We start from the raw sequence: 16,882 nt of genomic DNA on the forward strand, positions 1-16,882 counted from the left end.
ATATTTATATAGTCAAATGTATCAATGTATCATCTTAATCATATGTTGTCTGGTCCGTATAGTTTGAATGTGCGGGGCGCTAGAGTCTCGTTAATTAATGGAAAAAACTGGATTAGAAAGTGGTGAAAATGTTAACATGGTAACAATAGCTGTATAGCAAGGATATTAATGCGTTGAGAGTTTTTGAGTGTTTCATAAGTTTGGTCATACAGGAGTTTTCAAGTAATCAAGATTTAGGAATGTAAGGGTGTTTCCTATCTTCTAGTGCCTGGCAAGCCCACTATGATGATCAGCACCACCATAGGAAACACTGCTCTGATCCAGTGGCAGCCCCCTAAGGAGATGGCGGGGGAGCATGTGGGATACCAGCTGCAGTACAAGAGAGCAGAGGATGAAGCTTTCATGATCAAAGACTTCAGACAAACAGATGACCATTTCACAGTCACAGGTCTCCACAAGGGAGCTACCTATATCTTTAAGCTATGCGCCAAAAACCGAGCAGGCAATGGGGAGGAGTATGTGAAGGAGATCAGCACCCCTGAAGACATTCCTGGCAGCTACCCCCAGAATCTGAGTGTGGTAGGCCTGACTGCCACCTCCACTAGGCTGGCCTGGGACCCCCCTTCTTTGGCTGAGAGGAACGGGAAGATTGTCAAGTATGTGGTGGTGTATCGAGATATCAACAGTCAGCACAACAATACTAACAGTACAACAGAAACACAGATGACTATTCAAGGTTTGCAGCCTGACACAACCTATGACATCAGAGTTCAAGCTTTCACCAGCAAGGGGGGAGGACCCATCAGCCCCAGCATCCAGAGCAGAACGATGTCCACCTCTATGCCAGGTGAGGCGATTTATCAGCACTGCATTGTGCTTGTAGACAGCCACCTGTAGCTTCATCTGACCACAGCAACCCAAACATGACCCCATGATTTGAACACTGAAAGCTCTATTTTCCTTAGAATAATGTGCAAACACAAACAAAAATAAAATCTGTAGGCTCAGAAGCAAATGCGTGATATATTTTTGCAACTGTGATGACCAGAGGCACAGCTCGGCTCAATGTGAAAGAGAGTCTGAATACGTAATTACAGGGGTACAGGTTCAGCAGATGTTATTGAGTAAGTTTCAGTAATGACATGAGCTCCTCCCATCCCCTGTAAAAGCACCAACAAGTGAAACGGGGGAGAGACTACAAAATATTAATAAAAATATCCCAAATATAATATTTAGGGCTGTCAATCGATTAAAATATTTAATTGCAAAAAATTGCATGATCATCCATTATTAACTCGTGGCCATTTGCAAATTAATCGCACATTTTTTTTAGCTGTTCTAAATGTAGGGAGGGATATTTTTCAAGTTTTTAATACTCAACATTGGAGTGGACAAATATGCTTGCTTTATGGAAAAGGAAGTTTTTTATTATTGCAACAATCCAAAACAATGACAGATACTGTCCAGAATATTCTACAGAATAACCTCAAATGTACTTCATGCTCAAAAAATATGCTGAAACCATAACATGGCAAACTCAAGCCCAACAAGCAACAACAGATGGGCACACTGACCTGAATGTAACATTCCTTGGTAATATTAACACAATGTAGTGTCCAGCTTTACACTAAGTAAAAGTTAACTAAACGATGTTAGCCACCCATTTATCTATCACTCTTGAGAGTTTGTTTCCTGTAGAGTTAGTCAGGCGTCTCTGTTGCAAACTATCCAGAATGGTCTGTCTTCGGCAAGGGGGAGGAGGTCTCTCTGCATCAGCTGCATGCTTGGCCAGCAATTGGTATTTAAGACTAGAGGAACTCTAGTGGTAAGTCAGTTCACATCAACAGTAAATGCAAATAACTTTTTTCTTGTGGAGAGAACCATCTGGCGAGGCTTTCAAGCTGAACTTGCCATTCAAAATACCCTTTTCTTTATCTATTTCTGCTCAAGGAGGTTTGTTTCTGCTTGCCATCTACAACGTTACTGCTGGATCGCTTCCTGATTTCCTAAACTACGCAGCGGGCTGAGGGTCATAACGTGCATGTGTTAAAGGATAACTACCGTTTTTTACAACCTGGACCTTATTTCTGGCAAAATATATGATCATTTACTCACCCAGATAACTTTGGTGTCATTCGGCATCGTTCGGACGAAATTAGATCCAGTGTAGCGGCGATATATCCATATAATGGGAGAGACGGGGCAGCGACACACAGCCTCTATATAACGCATTATCTGCCACGAAACTAGTTAATTTCATCAATATTTTGTTATGAAATGCTAGCGCTATTAGCCTCTGAGTCCGGGCTCGTCCGTTATCAACATCCGGGGTCAAACTAGCAGTAGCAGCTACAGGTAAACAAGCCGCGCTGTCGCGGGTGCGCGCGCAGCTCAGAGACGACATCTTCCAGGTCAGAGGTAGTAGATCAGCCTACAGACCCCGGATGTTGACAATAGACGAGCCCGGACTCAGAGGCTAATAGCGCTAGCATTTCATAACAAAATATTGATGAAATGAAATAGTTTAGTGGCAGATAATGCGTTATATAGAGGCTGTGTGTCGCTGCCCCGTCTCTCCCATTATATGGATATATCGCCGCTACACTGGATCTAATTTCGTCCGAACGACGCCGAATGACACCAAAGTTATCTGGGTGAGTAAATGACCATATATTTTGCCAGAAATAAGGTCCAGGTTGTAAAAAACGGTAGTTATCCTTTAATTGCGTGTCAAAAAAATTTACGCCGTTAAGAGGAATTTGCAGTAACGCGTTATTATGGTGTGAACTTTGACAGACCTAATGATATTACATAATTTCAAATTTGTTGTAAATGGCAGAATGAACAAAAAGCAGGCTGGCAGATATTGGCTCAGTTTGTTAATGAATAATCGCAATAGGAGTAAGAACTTAATCTGCACATGTAGTATAGTATTTTAGAGATTGTTTTGTTGTCCTATTGTGTGTATTTTCAATGTCAGGAAACATCTTTGTACTGTTTGTTTTTGTACTTTGGTTTTTTGTAGTTGTGTATTTTTAATCTTGTACCCCTGACTGCAAATTAAGTTTCCAATCTGGGATAATAATATGACTGAAATAAATAAGGCCAATTAGGGCATTTCAACTCAGCTGCTCCTCTTCTACATATCTAAAAAGTCCAATGTCATATAAGTCCATTGAAAATGAACAAGCCCAATGGATATTATCAGTCCTTATTTATCCACCATATTTAGGATTGTACTGGTAACAATCAGATAAAGGGCAACTTGCCATTTTCAGTGTGCAGGTTGTTGGTTCAGAGTTTGTTGTTGTCTTCCGCAATGACAGCAATTTTGAAAACAGTAATGTTCAGATAGCGGAAAGGAGGAGAATGTGACCTGAAATATTCAGCCAATATAAGCCAATACAGGCTTATACCCACAGTATAAGGTATATATCCAGTGAGTCAGACTAATCCACTGGTAAAAAAAACAAACAATTAAACAGTCCTCTTAAAGGGGAACTACCGTTTTTTACAACCTGGACCTTATTTCAAGCATAAAATATGATCATTTACTCACCCAGATAACTTTGGTGTCATTTGGAGTCGTTCAGACGAAATTAGATCCAGTGGAGCGCCGCGTATATCCATATAATGCGAGTGACGGGGCACTGAAACACAGCCTCTATATAACGCATTATCTGCCATGAAACGAGTTCATTTCACCAATACTTTGTTATGATACGCTAGTGCTATTCCCCTCTGAGTTGCCTGTTGTCAACATCCGGGGTCTGTAGGTTGACCTAGCCATTTAGCCTAGCCACAGCCGTTTGTTGTTCTTTGGCCAGCTGTTCTGCTCTCTGCCTCCGCGAGCTCCTCATCCGTGTACTCTGGCTCAAAACAGTAAGGATGTCCATCATCAGCGCGCAGCTTTCAGCGCTCCACTGGATCTAATTTCGTCCGAACGACGCCAAATGACACCAAAGTTATCTGGGTGAGTAAATGATCATATTTTATGCTAGAAATAAGGTCCAGGTTGTAAAAAACGGTAGTTCCCCTTTAAGAAATGAAATAAGATTTGGAGATTTGTCAGTCGCCATTAAATCCCTGTCTTTATGCGTGATCCTCTGTATGAAAGTAATCTACTGTAAACATTTAGGGTGATTTTGCCTTTACAATCTGCACTAAAAGTGCATTTTCATATTGTTTATATTAATTATTACCTTTGCCGTTGTGCAATTCACAGTGTTCTGTATCATGATGTGGTGTAGATTTGCAAACTGGACCCCTGCAGGACTTCTCCCAAGATTAAAAAAAAAACCCTGACCTCACATGTTTGAACATGTTTTTAAATGTTTTCCAGAACATGTTGCATTTGTTGGTGGTATATAGGATGGATAATTTGTTGTTACGGATTATGTGGATAAGATTCCATGGACATCAACCACAACTGCAAATATTTATAAAAAAATATGCAAAAATATGTGAAACTGGCCATAGTAATAATATGACAGAAAAAATAGATTGACTTTTGATTTTACCTGTCATCCTGCAACACATTCCGTTTTTAGTTCTATTTTTGTGATCAGTCAATATTTCCACTGACTGTAACCGCAACCAGACATAGCGAGCTGAACTCATAGGAACAGTGTCGCAGGGCTGTAGTCAGTAAACACACTTAGTTTGATGAGATGACGTTGTGGTCAGATAATACAGACTCTGTGCTTTCATTTTGATTAATATACGTGCTTAGTGTAGCTACAAATTGTTGTCATTTAAATTAAAATTAATTTTCTGGCTTTGGTTGCCACCACCAAATCTCAGTGACATGTTCAATTAAATTAACCACCTATAATCATCTTCCCCCAGCTTTTACCAAGAACTTTGGTGTGAAGACTGTGATGAAATCTTCTGTCCTGCTGACCTGGGACATGCCAGAAACCTACAAAGCTGAGGTCCCTCTTAGGGTAAGATCACTTCCACCCAGACAGCAGCTGCAGGACTGAAACAGACAACACAGCTTCTGAATTTACTGTAACAGCTAAAAAAGGTATCTGACCTGTTACCTAGGACCAAGTAGTTGATGTTTGTGAATATAAATAAATATGGCTATGCAGTAGAGACCAAAGAATGAAATGAAACTAGAGCCTGATGTTCTCTCAAACTGCTTCTTGGACAGCTGATCACTATGGATGCAGACTAAATGTTCCACCGAGACTGACATATCATCAAAATATATGAAAAAGGCATGTTGAAATAGCACTGAATAAAAATAAACCTATCCATAGGTTGAAGTTTCACACTAGGTATAAACGATTATAGTTTATTGTAGTGAAGGGACCATATATGCCGACAGGAAGTGGTGTCATTGCCACAAAATGTATACTGTGTGAAATACTTTAAGTTACACAGTCACCAAACAAAATACACATTTTGTGGAACTTTTGTCCTCGTTAGCAGAAGAGCTGCTCCATAAATCAATCAATAAATAAAATTGCTTTACACCATATTATATTCTGCCTGTGACTGTACTGTATGACTAAATATATGTGAAGGGGCCTGTCTTTCATGCCATGAGCTAGAGTGCGAAAACAAAGGTTTATGATCATGGATCAGCAGCTAATGTAAGCAAGTGAATCATACTTTATTTATATAGCAGCATAATACAATGGGTTAATCAATCAAAAGCAAAGAACGGCAACATAATGTGTAATAAAAAAACGGAGTGAATTTGAGCACTGTAAATAACAGTGTTATCATATAATGCATAAATAAACAGTAGTGACATTTTAAGAACACTGCAATATTTTTGTGAATGCACTATTCAGGGATGACATCAAAGTCAGTCTTGTGTCATGTATATTAAGTACAGAGCTGGAATGACGACATAGGAAATAATCCAACATAGATGCATTGCAAATGTCTTTTAAGAAAGGACATGCATTCAACACTTGTATTAGGCCTCAGGAATAACCTTATGGGCCCCATGTAATACAATTTAACTGGCTTTATAGCACAGACTTGTTGTAAAGCGTCTGCATTAACCTCAGCATGAAGACTGGAAGCAGACAGAAACAGTGAGCCTGGCTCCAAACAACACGTAAAGCTTTTTTGGCAGAGTTGTCATTGGCAAACAACCTTCAGGGGCAGTGACTGTGAGCAGCCTCTAGGCAGAAGTTGTGTCTTTAGTTCAGGCATGTAAAAATCATAATTTGTAATTTTGCATGGCTGTTTGTGTACTGAGTAAACAAAAAAGATACAATGTATTAATCAGTGAGTTTCAGAGGTGTTTCTAGGTTGTTTTTTGTACTTTGCACAGAGCTGGTGGTCTCCCCTGCCTCGGCTGCTAACTCGCACAATGTTTTTTTGTGATCAATTATTCATTGTTTTTTATGGAAGGAAAGCATCATCAAGTTTAACAAGAGGAGCGTATAATTTATGGTGTCACTGACAGCAGACACTAGGAGTGAGGGATGGCTTTCTTGATATTTGACATGATACTTTTTCCCAAAAAACTGTTAATGTGCGCACTGCCAGACCATATTTGCACAATGTTGAACTACTCCAATAAGATCAGAGTAATAAGACCAAGGGACTTACTCCAAGGGAAATAATAGTGCAAGGAAGAGAGGTGAAATCATAAATGTGTCACTTTATGCTGATGATATTCAACAGTTATGGCACGTTTCCATGGCATAAATATTAAAATGTTACCTAAATGTATTACTTATGTAGGTAATTTGGAATCTGTTTTGATTTCCATTGGCAACCAGTGTAGTAAAGATTATGTAATCATCTTAACAGTATCAGTGTTAGTAACAATCTTCCTCCTGCCTTCAGATCCTATACAACCAGCAGAGTATAGAGGTTCAAGGCAACCGGAAGAGGAAGTTGATCACACAGCTGGAGCCGGATACTGATTATTCCTTCGTGCTAATGAGCCGGGGGAACAGTGCTGGTGGCCTCCAGCAGCAGGTCTCCATCCGAACAGCTCCAGATCTGCTGAAAATGAAACCAGCTCGATACCAACATAATGTGGAGGAGGGTGGTAGAGTGACCATCATTCTTCCCAGGGTCCCTGCTGGAGCCCCCATCAGGTCTGTGCTGGTTGGGGAAACCACCCAAAAAATAGGGATGATTCATGATTGGTGAATGGCAAATAATAGTAATTGGTGTGTGTATGCAATTTAACCACTACTGAATTAGGTACTGCTGTATTTAAAGTATCGAGATATTTAACTTCAAAATTAACCAAAATGCATTTAGTCACAATTTATTTATAAAGCACATTTAAAACAACCTCAGTCGAGGTCAGTCGACCAAAGTGCTGTACAATTGCATGTACAGCACTTATGTGGTTTTATATCTCCTCTTTGAAATTTCAAGTGGTGCAACAGCATAATTTTGAGTTTTGGTTTATTTGTTTGTTTGGTGTATTACATTTTCCTAAGCTTAGTGGTAGGGCCAAGGGGTGTGTTTGGATTGGGCTTTACATTATACAGTATATTATGTCACAGAGAAACATCTGGCTCTTTAGCTGCTAAATGCTCTGCTATGTTCATCAACCAGTGTTTGACTGTGTCAGTCTGCTGTTTTGTGCTGATAGGTAGCATAAAGTGGGTTTGTCTGCACTTTTTTGTTGAAAAGAACTGTCTGCTGTGCTGAAAATTAAGCTATGAGAGTGGTGTGACTGAACCAAAACTATAAAGTTGGGGGTCGTAAACAAACAAGCTGGAGGCAAAAAGCTCTGTAAACCTGAGGGGAACTGCAGACTTATTGATAATGGGTTTGTCACTACGAGTGTAACCTTTTACATTACATACTCATTTGATCCATAGTTGATTAGAGGATATGGTTGACTGCTGCTTTATGCACAACTTACACATTCCACAAAATAAGATGAGATGAGATAAGATAATATCAGATCAGAAAAGACTTTATTGATCTCTCACCATGGAAAATCACTTGTATATGTACAATATATACATTATACAGACTAATATATATAATGTGATTAAAATATGATATATAAAGATTTACAGGATATACAGTATATGAAGAATATGATTACACATTGCAAATATAAATATGTAAATGTGTATTATAGTGTGGGTGTAGCACTCTGCTACTGAAAGAGCAGCTTTTGTTATTACTATACAAAACAATGACAGAACAAAACAAGCAATGACAAAACAATGACACAAAGGATAAGTCAATATAGTAAATATATAGTAAAGAGTGAATAGAGGCCATTTAACAAAATTCAGGGTTATGTTTATATAAACAAAAAAATAAATGATAAATGGACTTGCATTTCCAAAGCACTTTTCTAGTCTACTGACTGCTCAAAGCGCTTTACAACACTTGTCACATTCATCTATTCACACGCGCATTCATACACTGATGGAAGTGCCAACCTGCTCATCAGGAGCAATTTTGGGTTCAGTATCTACAAAACAAAATTAAGGGAACACTTTAATCAGACATCAGATCCTGATGAATGAATTATTCAAGTTGAAAATCTTTACTGATGTACATTGTATAATTTGTAGAACAAAATGACGTAACAGTCAGTGGAAACCAAAATCATCAACCCATTGTAGGAGATACAGTACTAATGAATGTAATTTATTAATCACTTGCGATTAATAAAACACTCGTAAATAGGGGCAATTTATTCAATTTCATAACTGAAGCAGTGACTTCTACACACAATTACCATTGGTTCTCCACATTAAAACAAACCTGCACAGACAACGACATACAGTTAAATATATTTAATAATTCTGAATAAATAAATGAAATGGCAAATTAGACAAATGATGAGATTTAACAGGTAACAGAAAGATGCTGAGTCTGTAATGTCTAATGTAATAAGTTAATGAATAAAATATGTGCGGATGGTGAAATTACGGGTTGGGTGAAAGCATTTAAAGCATTTATTACGAGAATAATTTAACACTAATGGAGCCCTAACCAAATTTCTCCTAAGCTCAAAGAATTTGAATCAATGTCAAAGACACCAACTTATATTTCATTTGTGTGAATCCAGCAGGATGATGAATGTTTAGCCTACTTTATTTGACGAGTTGGCTTGTGGAGTAGGCAGGGTGCGGCTTTCGTCTCCGGGGGCCTTTCTGTCGCTCAAGTGCAGGCTGGCAGTCTCGGTCCTATAGCTGGCGGGATGGCACAGCTCGTCTGGTACCCAGCGGGTGTTGATCTCGGTCCAATAGCCCAGCGGTATGGCAACACTCGTGAGCGTTGGGTGCAGAGCCGGTTTGGCTTGGCAAAAGTCTTTCTTTTTCGTTTGAAACCACTCTACCTTCTTCGCTAAAATAACTGAAGGATGCTCTGGTGGCTTATCGAATAATCCTTACTTACTTGATACGAGAGAATTTCATATTAAAGTTCACTTCCTCTAAGTCAGGTTCCGATACTTAACTGGATAAAACAAATTAAAACAGAACTTTGTTCTGGTAGAAACTTAACGAATGTTGAAGTACTTCAAAGAAATCGATCGTTACGGTGAAAAATATAAAAGTAAGAAAATTAAGGCATGAGCAACCCTCCTCAGAATCAGATCAGAATCAGAATTCCTTTATTTGTCCCGCAAATGGGGAAATTTCTTAGTCACAGCAGCCAAAGGACAGTGTCACACTAAACAATAATAAAAAGTAAAAAATAAACAATATAATGAGAAGATAATAAATAGAATTAACTCGTATATACATAGTATTTACAATATGAACTTAGTATTTACAAAAATACTTTAGGATTGCAAAAACAAGATGGCCGCAGTGGCAGCGGGTGGTTTGGCTGGCTGCACTCGCATGCATAATTCTATCAACTGCATTTTTAATTGCATCTATTCAATTTCTATCTGGATTCTAAACAAACTATCAAACTGTGCTCTGAATCTGTGTGGTAAAAACAGGAAAAAATCCGGTCATCAGAACGCCAACCTGCACCTTCTCGTGTGTGGCGTCCTACTACTGGTGCCTGCTCTATCCATCTGCAGCACACCTGGGACAGCAGCTGACAAAGCACAATACTGTGTGGATAACGCTGCAGACGACCCATTTGGCATCTTATCGGGGAAATCACAACTGAACTTCCTAGGATATGGCTCAGTCGCAATCTTTGCACATGTCCTCAGGGACGGCCGACCTCAGATCCTCAAGCCAACATACAAAACCACACTGAGAAGAATGAACGATTGCTGGCGTACACGCCACACAGCCAAAATGCTACTGTTACTACTTCTTCTATCAGGGGATGTTCACCTAAACCCTGGGCCTGTTTTCCAACAAGCGGAATGTCTCACCACGGGCGAAGGACATCGCTCCAACGCAGCTGCTGGGCTAACGCGGCAGCTAGTGCCCACAGGACTCAGCGCTCTGTCATCTAGCGCAACCTGAGCACTCCAAGGACGCTGTCACTGACACTGGGGTGAGTCCTGATGCCCACTGTTTTGCACACAAGCCAACAACAACAGAGTCATCACAAGGACAAACGTGGGACCGTAGGCAAGTGTAAACAAACATGGAAACAAACGAGGGACAAAATAACCTCACGTCTTTTTGCAAACTCAAAACAAAGAGAACTCAAACCTTTTCAAACTAAATCATGCAAGTTATTTGGAACCCTGAATTGAAACCCAAAGGCCTGCTGGGTGGCCATATAAATATTAGAAGCTTATTACCAAAAATAGATCAGATTAGGAAATTGCTTATGGAATCTAACTTGGATTTTTTATGTATATCTGAGAGCTGGCTCAATTATAATATCTCTAGTGATCGAATCAGTGTACTAGGATACTCATGCTATAGGAAAGATAGAACCATGAGCAATGGAGGGGGTGTTGTAATTTACATAAAGGAGCATTTCAGATGTTTTAACCTTGATGTAAGCATAAACCTAGAGTGCTTGGGACTTAATCGCCAAATATGAATTTTAATATTGTTGTTCTGTATAACCCTCCCTCTCATGGTGCAGATTTTTAAAATGAATTAAATAGTCTTCTTTCTGTTTGTGACAAATCTAAATTGAAGCCACTCATGGAGAAATTTAAATACAAACAGCTGATTGATAAACCTACCCACATTACAAGAAAGAGTGGGACACTCATTGATCTGATTTTCACAAACAGGCCAGAGAGAGCAGTAAAAACGTACAATCTAATCACTGGTCTTTCAGATCATATGATACTAATTGTAAGAAAGTTAACAAAAAAACGCTTAGTTCATCTTGACAATTGTAGTAAACTGGAAAACCATAACTAGAGAGTCAACCTTGAATCTCAGTGTAAACAATTTCACCTCAATTTTAGGTAACCTGATAAGTAAACATACAAAAACATGGAAAAGCAGGCCGAAGAAATCATCTCTTCCATGGTTTGATAATGGTATCCACCAACTCATGAAAAATAGAGATCTTGCCCTTAAAAATTCCTTAGTGACGAAAAACAACACAGACCACCTTACCTTCACCAGTCTGAGGAACAAAGTGGTGTCTGAGCTACGGAAGGCCAAGAGTAACTACTTCCTCAAACTCATTGAAGAGGCTAATGGCAGCAGTTCTAAACTGTGGCAGCAGATCCATAGACTAACAGACTCAAGTAAACAATAACACCCCAAAATAACGGGGTCTTAAAGTAGACAATAATCAAATTGAAAATAATGAGTCAATGGCAAATGTTTTTAACCATTTTTTTATTGAGTCTGTGCATGAACTTGCAAGTCATTTAAAATCAGCTGACCCCGAGATGTCCCTTGAAGAATGAGATAATGTCTCCTCAGATTGCTTTTGCATTAAAGAAGTATCCAGTGATACAGTTAAAAAGGTTATTGCAAATATGAACAACTCAATGTCAAAGGATATTAATAATTTAAATGCGGGTTTAATAAAGATTTGTTGTCGCCTATTACTTACTTAGTGAACCTCTCAATAAGAACAAGCACATTTCCAGAAAGCTGGAAAACAGCAATAATTACTCAGATTTACAAGTCGGGAGACAAAGACATGGCGAGTAACTACCGGCCTATTGCTATTCTCCCTGTAGTCTCAAAAGTCCTGGAGAAGATTGTTGCTATACAACTGATGGATCATTTGGAGACCAGCCAACTGCTCCATCCACAGCAATTTGGATTTAGGCCTAAATATTCCATAGAATTAGCCAACTGCTATCTTACTGAGAGGGTCAAGGGTCTGATGGTCAAGGGACATGTTGTGGGGACAGTGTTCTTGGACCTCAAAAAGGCTTTTGACACTGTCGACCACAGTGTCCTCTTGGCCAAGTTAAAACGTTTTAAAATGTCTACAGATGCCATTCAGTGGTTTAAATCATATCTGGGGGAAAGACAACAATGTGTCAAGGTAAATGGGGAAAAATCCCAACTTCTCACCAACAACATGGGAGTACCACAGGGGTCCATACTTGGAGTAAGTTCTCTTACCGCTCTCTGCCGTCCTGTCTGCCCGCCGAATTTGAAAGGCATCCAGGTTAGCGTCCGTGTCCGGGGTCAGCGCCGTTAGCCACGTCTCAGTGAGCACCATGATGCTGCACTCACGGTAGTCCTTCTGGTGCCGGGTCAGCACTGTTAGCTCGTCCATCTTGTTGGGGAGAGATCTCACATTCCCCATTATGACAGATGGGAGAACGGGTCTGTAGCGGGAACAGCCTGACATTTAGAAACACCTCCATTGCGAAACCCCTCCATCCCGACACACCCCACTCTGACACACTGCTGTTCCGAATCCGACTTTCAACTTCCGATTACTTCCCAGGGTTAGGGTTAGGGGTTAGGGTCAGGGGTACCACAATAGCCTTTTCGGAATAGCGGGGTCTTTAGAAAAAATGAGAAACCACGCCATTACGATGAATGGAAGTCTATTTTCGGAACAGCAGGGTTTCGGAAAAGCGGGGTGTAACCGTCTGTAGCGTCTCCTCCTGCTACGGCGAGTAGCTCCGGCACGGCACCCGCGTCTCCTCGTCTTCAGCTCGCGCGGGACATCAAGCACTACTGAGGGCCAACAGCTAATCCCTAGTAGGGCCGCGTACAGGCTCCCCGGACACGGCGGAAAACAGCGAAAAAAGCATTAATATGATCAGAGCGATAAAAACGACTCTGGTCTCCATACTGCCCGGAGAGAGAGCTCCAAAAAGAAGTAAACTAAAACAGTTAAAAAGTACAAAAAGTAATACAAACAGAAGAAAAAGCTCAAAGGTGAGCGAGAGCTGCTGTAACAGCCTGCCACTCACACGGCGCCATCTTTGAATTTTTATACTGTAGAACTAATCACTTATATACACTTCTTTTAGTTCTAGCCTAATACTAATTAATATTTTAAACATTGACTGGTAACAAACAAAAATGTGTTGGACAAAGTCTTTTGGAAACTGTGTCCAAATCATACCAGGACTCACCATTAGAGGGCACTGCAGTTCCATAGAACACAGGGCATTTTCACACATTAATTTTATCTCAGTCAGTTTTCATCGCAGAGAAATGAGTGTAGAATCCGTTTTATGAACTTTTCTTCCTGGTTAATAATATGTTAAAATCCAGAAGATTAGCTTCTGGCTTAATAGTTATTTAGTTATTTAAGTTAATAGAATGTGGAGTGTCAGGTCGTGTGGGGTTAGGGTGTGTGTGTTAATTACATAGGAGAGAACAGAATGTCAGTAGTTTTTAGCCTCATTTACAAATACAAAGACATTCAATTATAACGTATAATTGTCAAAAGGAAGTCCTCTGATGCTTTGCAAGCATGGATTGCTTTGCAAGCATGGATTGCTTTGCAAGCATGGATTCAATTGTGATCAACTGAACCTAGGGTTCACCCTAGGGTTCATCTGAAGGGTTAACCCCTTCAGACCTGCATTTTTTCTGCTGGGCAAATTTTTTTTTTTAAACTGATACCATGCTTGTCTTGTCCGATGTCTATCAAAGTCATGAAATAATTGTGATTGGATAATCAGGATCCAATTAGTAACCAGCATTGCTGACATCATTCAATTACAGAGTATTTTTTGGTTTAGAGACAGAAATATCTCATGTCCATTCCAATGGACGCAGGGTCTGAAGGGGTGGAGAGGTTGTGAGTGTCTCTGGTTGAGCGGTGGTAAATTCAGTTTTACAACTTATGAAGCCCTCTGTAGATGGGTGCAATAGAGGAACTAGCATGTCTGTCAAGCATCCAAAGTGATGAAATCTTTATTCTTAAGAAAATAAAGATAGAGGTAATTGGAGACTGGAGTGAGCCTCCTGGTACAAGGAGTCACAGGGTCAGTTAAGCTATAAAAGATGTTTACCTTTACCTTGTTGTATATAAATTCATAACCCTCCATTTCAAAATTCATTCCCTTTTCAGAGGTAATCCAGGTTTCAGAAATAGCGATTATGTTAAATGGCTGTTGGAATGTGTGCAGATAATCCCTGATGCTGTTAAAGTTTGTACATAAACTTTGGCTATTGAAGTGAATTATAGATAGTTTATCCTTTGCTATAATATTACCATTACACTGATCATTGTTGTAGTAATAGCATGTGTTGTTTATGGTGGAGAAGAAGTTATTGTCTGGATCGATATCCTGTTTTATGTCCAATGTACTGCTTTCACTGTATTCAAATGTTGTTAGTTCCAGTTGTTCATGTTCCTGTATCCACTGCATTACATGTCCATTGTCACTTAATGTAGTCTGAGCTCTATCTATACTGAGGATTATGTTCATGTTTGTGCTGTTACCTACATTCAGTTCCAAGTCCACTCCAGTCTATTTTTATAATGGGGATACTCATTCCAGTTTTTCCAGTTCCCCCATGCTCCTCACCATCAGTACCTTGGCCTCTTCTGGTGATCTGTTAAGCTTGATGAATAGTTTGCAGTTTCCCGTCCATGTGCTCTGGATTTTTTTCATTCTCCTCAGGTAACGTGCTTTCTTTGCGATGTCAGCGTTGGTCTTCGTCAGATGTTCATTAATGTAAACATCTGTGCCTTTAAGCGTCTTGCCCTTTTCAGGAGTGCAACTTTGTGCTTCCTGTTAACATATCTCAGTATGACAACTGGCTTGTCATTGTTGTTTCTTCTGGGTAGCAGGCGGCAAGCTTCAACCTGGTTGAAGTCCAGAGCAATCCCTTTTGACTGCGGAAATGCAGCCACCTGTTGCTCGGTTGAGCTCACATCCAGCTCACATCCCGGTTCCCCCTCGCTGCTTGCAGTCACCGCCCTCGCACAGGACCGTGGTTTAATTGATAGTCCAGTGATGACAATATCATTCATTCTGGTGTATTGTTCGAGGTCTGCGAACCGATTTTAAAGGTAGACAAGCTTGTCCTTCTCTGCATTTTGCATATGGAGCAACACACAACAATATACTGTTTCATGGGGACTAAGGTGTTGTCACATCAACGGAATCCAATGACAATCCAGAATGTTCACCATACAATGTTATTACGATAGAGGATTTTCTGAGCAAATTTCAGGTACTTCCTGCTGCAAGGTGGTACAGTGACTATACATCATATGTACAGTCCCCTCCAAAGCTGTTGGAACAGCGAGGCCAGTTCTTTTATTTTTGCTGTACACTGAAAACATTTGGCTTTGACATCAAAAGATGAATATGAGACAAGAGATGAGTATGTCGGCTTCCATTCACAGGTATCTAGATCTGATAGCACCCTTTGTTTGAACCCACCCATTTTTCAAGTGAGCAAATTATTGGAACATGTGACTGACAGGTGTTTTTTGTTGCCCAGGTGTGTCCTATTACATTGATTATTCAAACAATAAATAGCGCTGAATGTTTGCTCTTAGTTTCAGCTTTGGGTTTCGCCTTTGCAGGCTGCATTTATAGTTAAAAAGGTGTACAACATGAAGACCGGGGAGCTGTCTATGGGAGAAAAGCAAGCAATTTTGAATCTGGGGTAAGATGAACAATCTATTAGTGCCATTGCACAAACATTGGCCATAGCCATTTGGAATGTGAAGAAAGAAACCACTGGTGTACTCAGTAACAGATGTTGAAACGATAGACCAAGGAAAACATCAGCAGTTGATGACAAAACATTGTGAGAGCTGTAAGAAAAACCCTAAAACAACTGTCAGTGACATCACTAACAACCTTGGGAACAAAATTACAGAGGCTACACCAGAAGATGCAAACCACTCATTAGCAATAAGAATAGGAAGGCCAGATTAAAACTTGCCAAAAAGTACAGAGACGAGGCTCAAATTTTCTACGACAGTTTCATGGACTGATGAGACAAAGATTAACATTTACCAAAGTGATGGAAAGGCTAATGTGTGGAGAATGAAAGGATCTGCTCAGGATCCCAAACACACAAGCTCATCTGTGAAACAAGGTAAAGGTAATATCATGGCTTGGGCTTGCATGGCTTCTTCTGGGACGGGCTCATCATTGATGATGTAATACATGATGGCAGCAGCAAAATAAACTCAGAAGTCTACAGAAACATTTTGCCTGCCAATTTAAAGAGAGATGGAACCAACTGATCAGGAGATCCTTCATCATGCAGCAAGACAACGACCCAAAACACACAATCAAGGAGTTCATCAGGGGAATGAAGTGGAAGGTTTTAGACTGGCCAAGTCAATCTCCAGACTTACACCCTGTTGAGCATTTTACCTGCTAAAGAGGAGACTGAAGGGAGAAACCCCCCGAAACAAACATCAGCTGAAAGAGGCTGCACTGAAAGCCTGGAGAAGTATCACAAAATATGAATGCAAAAGTTTGGTGAGGTCAGTGGGTCGTGGGCTTGATGCAGTTATTGCAAGCAAAGGATTTACAACTAAATATCAAGTATTATTCACGCTAATCTATTAAAGACATTAGGAATTAAAAACAGGCTTCAATTTGTGCAGATGGGTCATCACAAGTCAA

General features: G+C 40.0%; 1 protein-coding gene across 12 annotated transcripts in view; it reads left to right on the top strand.

Moving 5' to 3' along the window:
- Positions 1-16,882, top strand: part of ptprfa (protein tyrosine phosphatase receptor type Fa) — a 541,915-nt gene that overhangs the window by 294,034 nt on the left and 230,999 nt on the right. For all 12 annotated transcript variants that reach the window (XM_084354897.1, XM_084354905.1, XM_084354902.1 and 9 more), the window contains 3 exons: positions 266-847; positions 4,849-4,946; positions 6,820-7,076. In XM_084354897.1, coding sequence (XP_084211023.1) covers positions 266-847; positions 4,849-4,946; positions 6,820-7,076 — 937 coding nt within the window. The remainder of the gene's footprint in view (positions 1-265; positions 848-4,848; positions 4,947-6,819; positions 7,077-16,882) is intronic.

This window comes from Pagrus pagrus, assembly GCF_965226575.1.
Source record: "Pagrus pagrus genome assembly, chromosome: 6".
In the NCBI taxonomy this organism is placed as follows: domain Eukaryota; kingdom Metazoa; phylum Chordata; class Actinopteri; order Spariformes; family Sparidae; genus Pagrus; species Pagrus pagrus.